Source organism: Bubalus bubalis, chromosome 7 (assembly GCF_019923935.1).
Source record: "Bubalus bubalis isolate 160015118507 breed Murrah chromosome 7, NDDB_SH_1, whole genome shotgun sequence".
Taxonomy (NCBI): domain Eukaryota; kingdom Metazoa; phylum Chordata; class Mammalia; order Artiodactyla; family Bovidae; genus Bubalus; species Bubalus bubalis.
Genome location: NC_059163.1, coordinates 88,018,055 through 88,033,680, shown reverse-complemented (window position 1 = coordinate 88,033,680; position 15,626 = coordinate 88,018,055). Strand labels below are relative to the sequence as shown.

At 36.0% G+C, this 15,626-nt stretch overlaps 1 protein-coding gene across 2 annotated transcripts in view; it reads left to right on the top strand.

Moving 5' to 3' along the window:
- The window catches only part of ANK2 (ankyrin 2), a 700,483-nt gene that overhangs the window by 187,892 nt on the left and 496,965 nt on the right, over positions 1–15,626 (top strand). The window contains exon 2 of one of the 2 annotated variants that reach the window (XM_044946112.2): positions 3,007–3,067. The exons of the other annotated variant lie outside the window; for it this stretch is intronic. Coding sequence (XP_044802047.2) covers positions 3,047–3,067 — 21 coding nt within the window. The 5' untranslated portion in view covers positions 3,007–3,046. The remainder of the gene's footprint in view (positions 1–3,006; positions 3,068–15,626) is intronic. 2 annotated transcript variants of the gene reach the window in all.

Here is a 15,626-nt window from a genome sequence, read left to right as displayed (position 1 = left end):
CTGGACTGCCATGGAAGTTCCTCAGCCAGGATCTTGAAGAGATTTTAATGAAGAGATACTTTAAGAAGAATTGAGTCAGGTTAAGGGAACCATCAATGGGTGGTGAGGTATTGTGGGGGCAACCACCATCACCCTCAGGTTAGACCTGAAAGACTAAAGTGTGGAAACTGTGTTACTTGAATGTAGAATGTAATCTGTTGAGTCGGATGGAATCTGTTGGTGCTAGAAAAATGCAGGTCTTGCTGGATGTCAAAGCAGGGAGGGAACATGAAGAATACATATGTTAATATCTCACCGATTCCGCTTTGGGATCTGTTGCTGGAGCATCATACTGAGCAAACACAAATGGAAGTCAGCTGGTAGGAGAGCTTGTGTGACACAGTGTGGGGTCAACCTCATAGAATGAGGGAAGGGTAGAGAGAAAAGGGAACAGATGGAGCTCAGGGGTGCCTAGAAAATAACCAGCGCAAGCAGTTATTTCTTTTGTAATAAATTTTTTAAAAATGAATTATCTTGAGATAAAATATGGAGACAGGAAAAGGAGATAAACTTTTCTAAGTATGTAAAGAGGAATGGCAAGGAATTTGGTCTGTTTGTAGGATGAGTAAAGGGAATTAATGATAATGTTGGAAAAGGTATTTTGAGTCAGATAGATGATAAGTGGTTTTAATGACAGTTTCAGCATTATGGACATTATTCAGTGGATTTTAAAATTAATTAGAAAAGGTGCATTCTTGATCATTTCAATTAAAAAGAAATCTGTAGACTATTATGGAAACCCAGATATTAGTAGGAAAAAGTAATGAAAACAGAAGATAGGACGGAGAGCATTGTCAGAGTAGAGAGCACTGACTAAGTGTCTATGTTAGTTGATGTGTTCTATGCATCAGTGTTGGCTGTCGCCATGAACTTGTTCAGTATAGACTCTGACCTGCCTCATGGAAAGAGGTATTTCACATGGCTATTGTGAAATTAAATGAGTAAACATATATAAAATGCTTGGGATTAGGTCTAGATATGGTTATTGGATGATGATACGCACCAGTTTTTGAGTGTAAAATTTATGCCAGGCGCATACTATCTCCTATGTCTAAGCCCCCAACTAACCTCATTTCAGGAGGAGAACTCAGGCTCAGAGTTAAGCCATTTGCAAAGGGCCTATTGTTAGCAAGTGGCCAAGTCAGACCTTGAGACCGGACCAATAAGATCCCAAAGCCAGGCTCTTCCTATTAAATCACACTTCCCTTGCTTTGGCTTTTTCTCCCATAAGGCACACATGCACTTAAAGAAGCTTTCTGAAAAAAGCCAAACCACATAATTGTGTAGTAAGTTTTATCCAAAAATATGATCAGTAAAACTATTTAGGTTGGCACTTATAGGCTCCTAATGAAAAGGTATAAAATGTTTGAATATTATGTGGGAGGCAGCATAGTTTATAAGGTATAAAATATTTGAATATTATGTGGGAGGCAATGTAGTTTATAACTGGAAGGACCACTAAAATCAAAGCCTGCTTTGGAGATGCATCTCAGTAAGTCATGTTGATTGTCCTCACTGTCATGAACTCCACATGGGTCTGAATACCTTGTCTAATTATATTAACTTCTCTAATGGGAATACTCAGGAAGGCCTTGTGTTTTTCTTATGGTTTTAAAAGCTGTGATGTAATTAGAGAAATGTTAAAAACTTTGAGGAGCCAATAAACTTTCTAAAGAGAATAAACACAAAATAAAAGTGTATGAGATAATAGTAATAATGTGTATCAAGGAGAAAATGTGATGAGAAAGAAATTCCTTTTGAAAATAGCAAGAAAAAGTATTAAGAACTTCAGAATGAGCTTAGCAAAGGGTGTGCCTGGGCTATGCAAAGAATACTGAAACTCTTTTGGGAGATGAAAAGGGAGATTTGAAAAAGGGATGGATCACATGGCAAATAATTGTTAGGATGTCAGTTCTTATCAAGTCTGTTTATAGACTGAATGCAGTCCTAATAAGCCTAGTTGGAATTTAAGGACTTAAACTCTCAACAAATTGGTACTACGCTTCAGTTGGAAAAGACACAGGCATGAATATAAAAGTATATTTTGAAACAATAACAGAGAAGGATATATCCTACCTGATGTAGGGACACATAAATCAGCAAAAGTTAGGCCCAAAGTGAAAAGAGATTAAAAAATGTGTATACACATATACTTAATGATAATTTATATAGAAATTTGACAATAATATTTCATTAAGAAGATAATGACCATTGAAACAGCACTGCAGTGCACACACTTGCAGATGTTAAAATGACATGTGTGAACAGTAGATACAAACATGAAGGATAATTATAGGTGTTTAAACAGGTAAAAAATGAATACAATATTTTGAAATTATAGTGTATTATATGTTCTCAATTTAAAGAAGAACATATTCATGCCTGTTTAAATGAATACCTGTTTGAATGAGTACCTATTTGTAGGTTTAAAAGAGAAAAAACATGAATAAGTAAACCTGTTGACTTCAGATAGTGGAATAAGAAAGATTTTTGTTGTTCCTAAAATTGTCCTATTGTTTTTATAATGTTTTAATAGCTTAGAAGTTTTAATATAGATTATGTAAACTTTCATATAGACTATGACTAAAGCATCAGCTGAAGCATATTGGCTAAAGAATGTTTGTCATACTAAATGTGAACCAATAAAAAACAATTTGGAAGTATGAACACAATTTAATTTTGTTCTCAATTATCTTGACCATCTCAAATCTACTAATGTCGCTTAAAGTTCTTTATAATTAGATGAACATTTTCATAATTTTTAAAATTTGTTTTGTTTACTTTTCTGAGCTCTTGAAAGATTTACATATTTTTGGCTGCTCTTTCATATTTCTAATAGAGTGACAATTTTCTTATTAACAAGTTTATCAATGCCTACTACAAAACTTTTTATTAGAAATGTGAAAGCTGTTCTTGAAGATAAATTGAAATGATTTCAAACTTATGTTTTCTTTTTTGTTCTTTTAGGTAAGTAACTGAACAGGGACATGAAGAACTGACCTTTCAAATGACAACCATGTTGCAAAAGGTACTTTTGGTATTTTTAATACTACTGTAGAAGGAATACTATAAAAAGACACAGAGGTTGAAATGTATAAGTTCTATTTTGGTAAACATTGTGTGTGTGTGTGTGTGTAAATAGATTTAAAGGGCTCCCAGGTGACACAGTGGTAAAGAATCCGCCTGCCAATTCAGGAGACCCAGTTTTGATCACTGAATCAGGAAGCTCCCTTGGAGTAGGAAATGGCAACCCACTCCACTATTCTTGCCTGGAAAATTCCATGGACAGAGGAAGCTAAGGAGAAGGCAATGGCACCCCACTCCAATACTCTTGCCTGGAAAATCCCATGGACGGAGAAGCCTGGTAGGCTACAGTCCTTGGGGTCGCTAAGAGTCGGACACGACTGAGCGACTTCACTTTCACTTTTCACTTTCATGCATTGGAGAAGGAAATGGCAACCCACTCCAGTGTTCTTGCCTGGAGAATCCCAGGGACGGGGGAGCCTGGTGGGCTGCCGTCTATGGGGTCGCACAGAGTTGGACACTACTGAAGCGACTTAGCAGCAGCAGCAGAGGAAGCTAGCCATGGGGTTGCAAAGAGTAGGACACAACTGAGCATGCGTGCCAATGCAAAACAGATTTAAAGATGTTATAGTTTTAATAATTTAAACATTTTAATTATGAGAAATGCAATATGATAGGACTTTTCTTTCTGAGTCTGGGAAATTATTGTCAGTATTATTTAGGATTGGAAAGATAAGTAAATCGATCACTTTATCTCATATTCATTGGTAGAATGAGGGGAATGGTGGAAAGAAATTAGATACAATGGAAAAAGTGAATACATTGGGATTTGTGCATCAAAATTGTTTTTCTCCAAAGGCTTATGGTTTGTTTTCTGTGATCAAAAAATTATCTTCAGAATTTCTCATAAAATTGATTGCTCTAAGTTTGCTGGTAAGGCAATTTGATTTTGGATAATTCAAATAGATTGCGTCAGTGTGGAGAATTTTCCAGATTCTGTTTACATGAAAAAAATGTTTAATAAAATAGAGGAAGAAGGAAATAATGCACTTAAAGAAATAATAGAATATAAAAGTTTTAAATGTCTGTCACATGCATGATTTGGGGAAATCCAATTCCTTTTTGAAGTTATGAACCTTGTTTAGAAGAATCTCTTTATTTTCAAGAAGGAATCTTTAAAATATTATAGAAACCATGATGTCTGGTTACAAGGGAAACGATTGCATTAGGAACTATTAGATGATCTGTGTGACTCTATCAGCGTTGGCAGTTATGCACAGACCTGTGACATTTAGATGCAATGAAGCATGTATGGTCCCTTTATACTAAATTAAAAATTCATTCCAGTGAATGAAGATATATGAGAATACTAAAAGAGGAGAAGTCAGCTTAATGTCTGTATAAAACCACAATTTAAAAAACTTTTTAGTTTTGCTGAAGAACCTTACAAAACCCAGGGCAAGTGCTCTAAAGGGGCTTAATCTGAAGCTAAGTTTAAAAAAAATTAGGGAAATAGCTTTACATCAAAAAGTTTATTCTTTTCCAATGATGATCGTTTAATTAGCAAGAATTTTCTCTACTTCGTGGCTATTTTTTGAATGTCAAATGAGAACTAGGCAACTTTATTAATAATGATAATAGAGCCCTAATTAGCTTGGGCTATTTTTAGACAAGGCAGCTATTACCCTGTCTTATTATATTAATATATTACAATGCAATTTGCCTCACTTGAAATTCCAGTGATATTTCCAAGCATAAATGCTAAGCTGGCAGTTGGATAGATAGATGAGTCTTAGAAACTCAGAGCAAAGATCTATGGTAGATTTTGGAAACCATTGTCTCACAGTTGGTAACTAAGACTGTGGGAATAAATGAGACCAATTTAGTAGAGATTATAGTATGATGAAGAACAGAGGACCAGTTCCAATACTTGAAGAAAAGGAGAGAATGATGAGACAGGTCAAGGAAGATGAAGACTTTAATAAACCCACTGGAATTTTCCACATAAATGTCCTTAGTGACTTTGGCAAGGGAAATTTTTGTGGAATGGTGGGAGCATATGCCATACTGGAGTGGTTTCAAGAATAAATGTGAGGTAAGGAGATAAAGTTTGGCAAGAAGATAGTTCTTATGAAAATTTTGTCTGTGAATAAAAGTAAAGAATATCCAGTAGCTGGAATGGGATGGTGGGATGATAGAGTTTCAAACATGTGCTAATGTTAATGGGAACAGTGAAGAGAAGGGGTAGGTTTAAGGTGTGAGAAGGAAGGAAGGGATGCAGTAGCAGTGCAGGAAGGAGGATGGCCCGTAACTGACGGCAGGGAGCCCCTCACGTAACTAAGGCAATGGCGGTAGAATAAGTACAGACACGGATAGGCTGATAGATTTGGTAGATGAAGTGTAGGGGAGTGTCAACAAAGATTTCTGTTTTCTCTATGAATAGGGTGTGGCTGGCCAGAGTAGTTAATAGGGATTTGAGGAAAGAAGAAAAGTTTGAAGTAGTGTTTGTGGAGAAAGGGAGAGGAAAAATTGCTTTGGGTTGGTATCAATGACTGAAATTTGTAGTATAATCAAATTCCCTAAATTTTATCAGTGGACTGAAGTTTCCAATCTGATTACAATTCTCAACTGACCAGTGTAGATCATGACAAGCCTTAGGTGGTAGGAAGATTTATTTAAATCTAATATATAATGCTGCTGCTGCTACTAAGTCGCTTCAGTCGTGTCCGACTCTGTGTGATCCCATAGATGGCAGCCCACCAGGCTCCCACGTCCCTGGAATTCTCCAGGCAAGAACACTGGAGTGGGTTGCCATTTCCTTCTCCAATGCATGAAAGTGAAAAGTGAAAGTGAAGTTGCTCAGTCGTGTCTGACTCTTAACGACCCCATGGACTGCAGCCCACCAGGCTCCTCCGTCCGTGGGATTTTCCAGGCAAGAGTACTGGAGTAGAGCCATATTTGAAGACATTGATCTAAGTGTGGTGTTTTCCCTTAACTTGCATGAACATATATGTGTTTATAAGTGAACTATATGTTGAGTATTTCTTCCTAAAAATCAGAAATCTGAGATATTCAGCTTGGAGAAAAGGGATAAAAGACGTTATTGAGTCTTTTCTCAGGTACTCATTTTTGGTGTGTGTCTCCTAATGATGGTGTTTTTATGGCAAAATTTAAGAACACTGTTTGACCAGATGATTTTTTTTTTTTTAATCCAAAACTTTTGTCTTGTGTGCCATGACTGGAGAGAGCCTGCTGTCTGAAGCCACTCAGGCATGTTCTTCCTACTCTGGCATGGGTCCTCTGCACAGTAGAGTTTGACTGTGGGAGTATTAAACAGGCCCAAAGATGAAAGATTTCAGTTTGTTGACTTTGAATTGTGAGTATGTTAATATATCTATTTAATGAGAAAACTCTAAATTTCTATTTCCCATTTTGGTTCTTTTGAGTGTTTACTTGAGAGTGTAGAGCTTTTTATAAAACTCAAAAGAGCTCTCTAGTTGAGGGACTGTCAAATGTTGTTTTAGCTGCAAAACCACATTGAAAAATAAAATCTGTGTAAATAAAGATAAAAAGACAAGTATTCTGGTTCCAGTAGGCATGGGGGACCTGAACCCAATTGCTCTGGTCACCTCTTTCCACTCTTTCTTCATCCACTTTTGTGTAAATCCCCTGAGACATCACCATTGACCATTGTTTGAAAAGTTGCAATTGTTTGAAGTGGAACATTGTTTGAAAATTACAATTCTAGGTGGTCCACAGCCATACTGAATTTCACCAAAATGTAAAGTTCTTAAGATAAACTAACTGTGACTTTAAGATAATTTTTCTCTCTCCAACAGGCAGGTTAGTGTTTACTTTGACTTTATTACTTTGTTAGTGCATAATTATCTTATATTGGTAATTTTAGTGATAATAGATACCGATTTTGGCCAAGGAAACTCCATAAAAACCATTGCTATATATGTGCAAATCTGGAGTTTGAAAAGCCAGGCACTTAGTTTTTTAATTTAAGTTCTTACATGGGGACCCTTTTATTAAGTTCAGGAGTAGTCATCAAAAAATGGACATAGAACTATGGCAGGGAGGATTTAACTGCCTTGATCTTGAGCAGCCATGAAAATATGTGATATAAGTTACAAAGATGTTGTTCTGTTAGGATGTGATTTGTCTAGTGCTGACAGTATTCATAGAAATGGAATGGGGTGTTTTAAAGAAAACAATAATAACCTTTTGGGAACTAGAGCATGGATAAGGTAGATACAGGGAATGGTCAAAAGAAAGCTAAATTAGAGTATGTAGAACTTGCTAATAGAGTCATAAAGTCAAACTAATATGTGACAGTATTGAACATATGAACAAATAGTATTTGTGCCACATACTATTTCAGATTGTGTACTTCAGTTATTTTTGATAGTTATAGCACGTGAACGAGGTAAATATTATAACTTGATTTTGTATTTGATGAGTCTCCCAGAGGTTAAGCAATGTGTCCAGCTCACACAGTAAATGACCAGCAAGTGTAGTGGAGTCAAAATTGAGATCCAGATCATTTTCTTTCACCACCACATGGCCTATTGAAGTCAGACTCAGCAGCCAGCTGGGATTAGAAGTAACTGAAGTGAAAACAATGTCCTCAACTGTTGAGACCCAGCAAGAAGATGGCTTGTCCTCCACACCAGAGTGCTTCTCAGGAAGTTAGGTAACTCCACTAGCTCACCAAGAAAGAAGTGACTCTGACAGTCCAATGAGGATTTTTAGCCTCGGAATCTACTGTCTTTCTCATTGCCTCCAGACAATCCTTCTCTAAATACTGTGGTGATTAGAGGACTGTCTCTTCATGGCTCAGGTCACTTGGGGCTTTATGCCACCAACAACTTTGAATAGTGAGGTCAGATGGGAAGAACTCTGAGTGGCTCAGGACTCCCCATGGTGTCCCTGACTTGAGAGTCTGCCCATTGATGGCGAGAGCTTTGTCTTTTTATTCCAGGATTCATTTCCTGGGGAAGGAAAAAGAGCTCAGCTCTGGGTTGTGCCAGGACATCTTCTATTCAGGTGTTGATCCTTGAATCACACACTGAGATCTGTATCTCCTAGTATGTGAAATCTTGTTCTGGCTATACAGAAGCGAGTAGCAAAAGGAAATAGCAATTGAAAAGTTAACTATATCATGTGAGCCAGATATAAAATTTACAATCTTGAGTTTTCAAAAGGCTTTTCAAGACTTGTTTAAAATGTGTACGGTTACTGGGAGAAAGTAGCAAAGACTGATAAACTTCTCAGATGTTAGGGGATAGAATTCCCTCTATTGATACGGTTATTGATAATGTGTGTTTTTGTTTGCCTGTGATGCCAAATTTTTTATACTTAAGTGGTTCCAATTTCTTATCTTTTGTATAAATCAAATGTAATATTTGAGACCTTGCTACAGTGCTGGAATATTGACCCTTTGTTCTGATCAGTAACTATGGTATAATTTGCTTTAATTTAGAAAACTTAAACTCTTAAGCTCTGTATCTTCTGGAATACTTTTTTCTTAGAGAATGTATGTAATCAGGAGTAATGATAGAATTAGATTTGTTCATATTAATCCCTTAAAGTGTTACTAAGCATCAAATCAGTGTGGCAGCTTCCTAGGTGCTCTCTCCCCCCTGGCTAAATTTAATAGATGTATAATCTTTGTATTACATACAATTGTAATGTATTTTACATACAGTTCTTACAACTGAAGAATATCCTTTTGTTTTATCCTGTTTCCTATTTTATTTTGGTTTTGGTTAAATCTATTTACAGTTGGCATGAAGTCCCTTTTTCTGTCCTCACTGTGAAAGAAGGGGAATATGAAAACTCAGTAAACTGAAGTACTACTGATTTTTCTGAAAGAAAAGAAGAGATTTTGGTGGGGGCGAGAATGGGTTCACTCCATGACAAGGTTTTTGGGAACTAATCAGTCCCTAAGTCTGTGGTTAGTTTATGTGCAACACAGACCATGGAGAAAGGATTGATATCTGGTATAATGAACAAAGCTCTAATGGAGCTAATTGGTTACTTTTTTCCAAGCAAAATTTGCCTCCCCCACCCCTACAGTTCCTTCATTTAACTTGTATAAGTTATTCTAGCTGTGCTGATAATTCTTTATTAGTTAATATATTGGTCACATAATCAGGGGCACAACAGTAAAATTTATGTTTTTTTTTTAATCAACCATATTCTCTAGTGTTTAAAATTTTGCAAACAAGGAAACAATAGAGTAAGCATGTTTGTCTTGGACAAGTTGGAGAACTTTTTTTTTAAATCACAAACTGATATGAATCGCAGCGATCTACAGCATCTGAGTCCACATGTGGAAGGGCAAAGTGTATGAGGAAAGCAGGACCTTACCCTTCAGTGGACTAAAGCTGGAAATACTGATCTCACAGCAAAGATCATGCCCTTCTCAGCATGCATCTGGCCCTTTTCATTTTGCTTTCATCAGCTGGAGCTGTTCAGTGGTGCAAAGAAAACATTGTAAAATGCTTACAGCTTTTAGAAGTGCTTCTGAACTCTTCAGATAATGGTAAGAGTTGCAAATCTTATAGGAAGAGCCTATCATAGAAAAGCTTTATTCAGCTCCACAGGGAATGGTGAATGCCAGTTAGTGAGAGCTGCTCTAAAGTGAAATACTTATAAGAAGGGGATACTGAAGTGTGCTTTGTTGAAAAGCTTACAGGGAACAAATGTGTGTTTCATTGCACGTCTAAACCTAGTGTCTGTAAAGGGTGTCTGTGGCCGCCAGCAGAGGGAGAGTGAAATTTTGCAGATGGATAAAAGAACTTTCAACAGCCTAGCTTAGTTCTTTGGCAAAAATCCAGTGCACTGGGAATTCTCCAGCAAAATGGGTTGAACTTGGCAGATCTGCAAATGTGCATTTTTCTACTCAGAATAATCAGGCAAACATAAACTTCCAGAGGAACTAATTATCTTTTGTCTTTTTTACCTTAGAAAGAGGGTAATATTTGGAAGACAATTCAGTGCTAAGAGGTTTTAGAAGCAACATTTGAAAAATGTTGAAAGAAAAATCTATATTTAACCTTTATCAAAATATTTTTAATACTCATTTATGTTCTTTAAATAGTTTATCATAATTAACAGAAGCCCAAGCCATATGGTTTCTAATTTGAAGACATTTATTTACTCTTTGCCATTTTACCCAAAAATTCTATTTCATTATCATTTGTTTTCTTGCTGTTTATTGCTTTAGTTTCATTGTTATGAAACCAATGCCATCATTTCTCTAAGTATGTACCTGTATGAAACAAATCCTATTTACATGACAGAAAAACAAGTTATAAAAGAGTTGTTGTTCAGTCACTTAGTCACGTCTGACTCTTTGTGACCCCGTGGACTGCAGCTTGCCAGGCTGCCCTGTCCATCACCTTCTCCCAGAGCTTGTTCAAACTCATGTCCATTGAATCAGTGATGGCATCCAACCATCTCATCCTCTGTAGTCCCCTTCTCCTCGTGCCCTCAATCTTTCCCAGCATCAGGGTCTTTTCCAATGAGTCAGCTTTTTGCATCAGGTGGCCAAAGCTTCAGCTTCAGCATCAGGCCTTCCAATGAATATTCGTATTATAAAAGAGTAGAAATGAGTTTACTCCAAAGAACATTTTCTAGAAAATGTTGGCATAATAAAAATGTGTTACATATATATATGTATATATAAATATTAACATACAGAATATACTTTATAGTATATGTGTTTGTGTGAAAATATATGGGATGGGTGATGACATGGTCTTTCAGAAAAATTATTATAGCAATTTAAAGTAATTTGATACAAGTGGTTTAAATTCAACATACATATTTTAACTGTTATTTTTTTAATCATACAGAGTTAAATCATACAAAACAGTAGAGAGGACTGACTTATTTGAAATGTAAATCCTTGATTTTCACATTTTGTAGAATTTTTAGTTACAGCTGGGGTATTATAAAATATTTAATGTGGTTAAATTATAGGCATATTAAAAGAGAACATACATTTTTAAGAATGGATGGTGGATGAAGAGTTTTTAAAATAAAATGAGGTGAAAAGATGGCCAAAGTAAAAAAAATGAAAAATGAAAGAAAAGAAAGGTTTGCAATGCTATGCTTGAGTCTATTGCTGTGCCTGGCCACGGTAAATATCTGAAGGACACCAAACTGTTGATGGTGGCTGCCTTTGGTAAATAAGACTCTGTCAGTGGACATGGAAATTTTTATAAATAGATTCTGTATTGTTGGGATCTTCTTTCAATGAGTGTTTATTAGTACATATGTATTCAAATATACACACACCTATATATATATATATTTTAAGGAAATATGTATATATTTTAATAGGAATAACATAGTGGAAAGACTACTAGTCCTGACTTTGTTTTGTGTGTGTGACCATTAAAAAAGTAAATAGATTTGCTTATTTTGCTCTTACGATTATTATTATTATTTCCTCTTAATATTTTATGATTATTAAGAGAATCATGAATAAGGAAGAGAAGATTAACTTTTTTGTTGTTTAATAAGGTCACTGGCAGGTAGAAAATATAGCAATTCTACTGAGATAATTAGGCTAAGAACTTTGCAATAAGTGTAGAGTTATGATGGTGTCAAGAGAGTAGCACTGAAATAAAATTGTTTCTATTTGTAAATTTTACTCTGAAAGTAATGAAACTGGGAAGTCAAAAAAACGTCATGTGATAGAGAAGATTATCTGTGATAGAGTGACAAAATTCATCATTAGCCATTGCTAGTGAGTGGGAAATAATTAGCATTTAGCTTTTTTCCCTCATAACATATGTAGAGTTTTGGTTTGGGTCCATCAGTTTCACTTACTATAAATCTACATTAAAATTCCATATGGTCTGATAATGAATACATCTAGGAAAACATATTAGGGGAAAAATGTACTGGACTGAATATTCATTGAAGTCTCAAAGGTTTCTTCCAGATCTATACTTTTCTGATATAATAAGTCAATAAAGGGTTGGAACAAGATGCACTACATAGGCCCAGGTTACCTATGTAACAGTAAAAGAACTAATATTAGCTTGTAGTCAGAGTACTTTACATAGTTGTTCGCATCTATTGTTGCTAGTTCATACCATTGTAACTATCCATATTATCTGATATCACTTGAATTGTGCCATTTAAATGCTGGGCTAGAAGAAGCACAAGCTGGAATCAAGATTGCCAGGAGAAATATCAATAACCTCAGATATGCAGATGACACCACCCATGGAAGAAAGCGAAGAGGAACTAAAAAGCCTCTTGATGAAAGTGAAAGAGGAAAGTGAAGAAGTTGGCTTAAAGCTCAACATTCAGAAAACTAAGATCATGGCATCTGGTCCCATTACTTCATGGGAATAGATGGGGAAACAGTGGAAACATGTCAGACTTTATTTTTTTGGGCTCCAAAATCACTGCAGATTATGACTGCAGCCATGAAATTAAAAGACGCTTACTCCGTGGAAGAAAAGTTATGACCAACCTAGATAGCATATTCAAAAGCAGAGACATTACTTTGCCACCTAAGGTCCATCTAATCAAGGCTATGGTTTTTCCAGTGGTCATGTATGGATATGAGAGTTGGACTGTGAAGAAGGCTGAGCACCAAAGAATTGATGCTTTTGAACTGTGGTGTTGGAGAAGACTCTTGAGAGTCCCTTAGACTGCAAGGAGATCCAACCAGTCCATTCTGAAGGAGATCAGCCCTGGGATTTCTTTAGAGGGAATGATGCTAAAGCTGAAACTCCAGTACTTTGGCCACCTCATGCGAAGAGTTGACTCATTGGAAAAGACTCTGATCTGGGAGGGATTGGGGGCAGGAGGAAAAGGGGATGACAGAGGATGAAATGGCTGGATGGCATCACTAACTCGATGGGCGTGAGTTTGAGTAAACTCCGGAAGTTGGTGATGAACAGGGAGGCCTGGTGTGCTGCGATTCATGGGGTCGCAAAGAGTCGGACATGACTGAGTGACTGAACTGAACTGAACTGAAATATTGCCTGAATAACAAATATTTATATAATATAAAATACTTGTATAAAATAATCATTTGTCAGCACTTCAGCATCTTTTTGCAGTACAATTTTATAGCAAAATGAAGCTCATTGTAAAAATCTTTAGACCAGTATAATTCCTTTCCTTTTGAATAGGTAAAGTTATTATCATTCCTACTTTCTCAGCAAGGTAATTAAAATACTGAGAGAATAAGAGATTTGCTCAATATGATAATTCTTAATAAAATTTTTTTAAATGAATATGATCTCTGCCATTCTAAAAACAAGGTAAAAAGGAGGGAAATGTGAAATGGAGGGAATGAGAGAATGAGAGAGACTTCCCAGTGTATCATATGAGTACTTTGTCAAGTCTAGATCTGCCCCTTTTAAATGGAATATTTTAATGCTGAAAATTGATTTTAGCTTGTACTTTTAAATTATTTTACTAAAACAGTGTTTTTGATCAGGGTTAATTTGAATAATACCTTTGGAAAAGTGCATATTCTTGAATTTTCCCAGTTAGATTTTCAAATCTGTAATTAATTCCAACACCTTGAATTCTCTAAATGTTTCAGAACTCTCATATCCTTTATTCTTTTCATCTGTATTGTCCTCATCTGTAAACTTGTTAGACTTTTACAGATGTAGCTATTTTTATTTAGTAGCTTGAAAGCTCTGCTTGGAAACTCTAGAGAAGTAGTGTTTGCAGTTTGAAAAGAGATCCAAGTCTTAATAAACATGGTACAATTTGCTATGAAATTTAGATGTAATAACATCTTCAAGATATGTTTTCTGTATTTATGTTTTCTTATATTAGGGAACTTTTCACAGATACTATTCTGTGTTCTTTTCAATGGAAATGTTTTATTGCAGTAATAGCTGACATCTTTAGTACTTACTTGCTGCTAAGGACCTCAGGCACGTCTTACTTTGAGGTAGATTCTTATACTCATCTTGTAGAAGTGGAAACCAAGGCTTAGCATGGCTGTATAACTTGTTTGGATAACATCAGTTGTGGCATAGCTAGGGTTCAAATCAACATCTGTCTTGAACATAAACGTAATGAAATATCCATTTGTGTAACACTTACTACAACCAGTCGATGATAGAATTAACATAGTTATGTGATGGCAGGCATACGGTTTCTAACATGAAGTATAATCTGATCCCACACTTGCTTACTGTTGTTTCTGTAACCCGAGGGGGGAAAGACCCCAGCATATGCATGTTCAGATTGAGAGGCAGTGGCACCTGTTGTTTCCTATAAGTTAGAGCTTATAAGGGTCTTACAGAGCAGTCCAACCCCTGTTATCTTTAACATTCAAATCCCTAACTCACCGTTAGTCTAGGATAGTCTAGGAAGAACATAATGTTTCTTCTGTTAGAGGTGAGATCTGTTGAGGATACATGAAGGGACATGTGAATTTGAAGATGTGAATTCTATTTTTGGAAAGCAAAATGCAACACTCTATTAATGTTAATGGTAATTACTGGGGCTTCTGAGGCTGAGTCTCAGTGACTGCTAGTTTTTTCTGAATAGTTAAAGAAATTACATCTAGAGTAAAGGATGTGACGAAATTTAGTGTCTTTTCCCAAGATGATAAGTCTATGACTTTTAGTGAATTGAATTGAGCTATAAAAATTAGATTTTGATTTCTTCTCTAGTTATTATTGCTCTTTCCATTTCCTGGTTTGTTTTCTAGAGAAAGCTCTTTCAGAGCAGGAGTCTTGTCCATTTTCTTAACCTCAGGATTCTCAGTGCCTTGGAGCTCATGATGGAGCTTGGTAATCATATTGGGATAAACAAATGGCAAATGGCAAACTAGATTTAAAGAAATCTTTGCCAAGAACAGATTTGACAGGAAAATTAGACTCCAAACAGATTTTTCTTAAAAGAATAAGTTAAAATCGTCAAAGCAGAATATAGGATGGAGTTTATCGTGAATAATAATTTTGAGTTTTAAAAACCGATAGCAATATAGTATAAATTATTTTTCAGTTTGTGTTAGGTTTTGGTCTTGCATAGGCTTTGCAGTTTTGCTTCTGGGCACATGACTTTGCTTAGTATAATTACTAAGTCTAAGTGTACTTAGTGTAACTTAATGTAACATTTGCCTGTGTATATCCTTAGTTGCTCAGTCGTGTCCGACTCTTTGAGACCCCATGGACTGTAACCTGGAGAGGCTTCTCTGTCCATGTGGATTCTCCAGGCAAGAATACTAGAGTGGGTTGGCACTCCAGGGGATCTTCCCAACTGAGGGATTGAACCCAGGTCTTCTGCATTGCGGGTGGATTCTTTACTGCCTGAGCCACCAGGGAAGCCCAAACATTTGGGTATTAGCACAGAATTTTGTACCCAGGCCATCAAAATTAGCATATGGAAATTTTTTCCTTTCATGTACACTTTTTAGTGTTTTTAATTAATATTTAGCTTCTGCATTGAGAAAAACTGATATATGACTTTCATTAAAATAAAAAAGCTGTTCAGCTATCCAATAAATATATGTTTTAGAGATCAAACGACACTTTTGGTTTGTGGATTCTAAA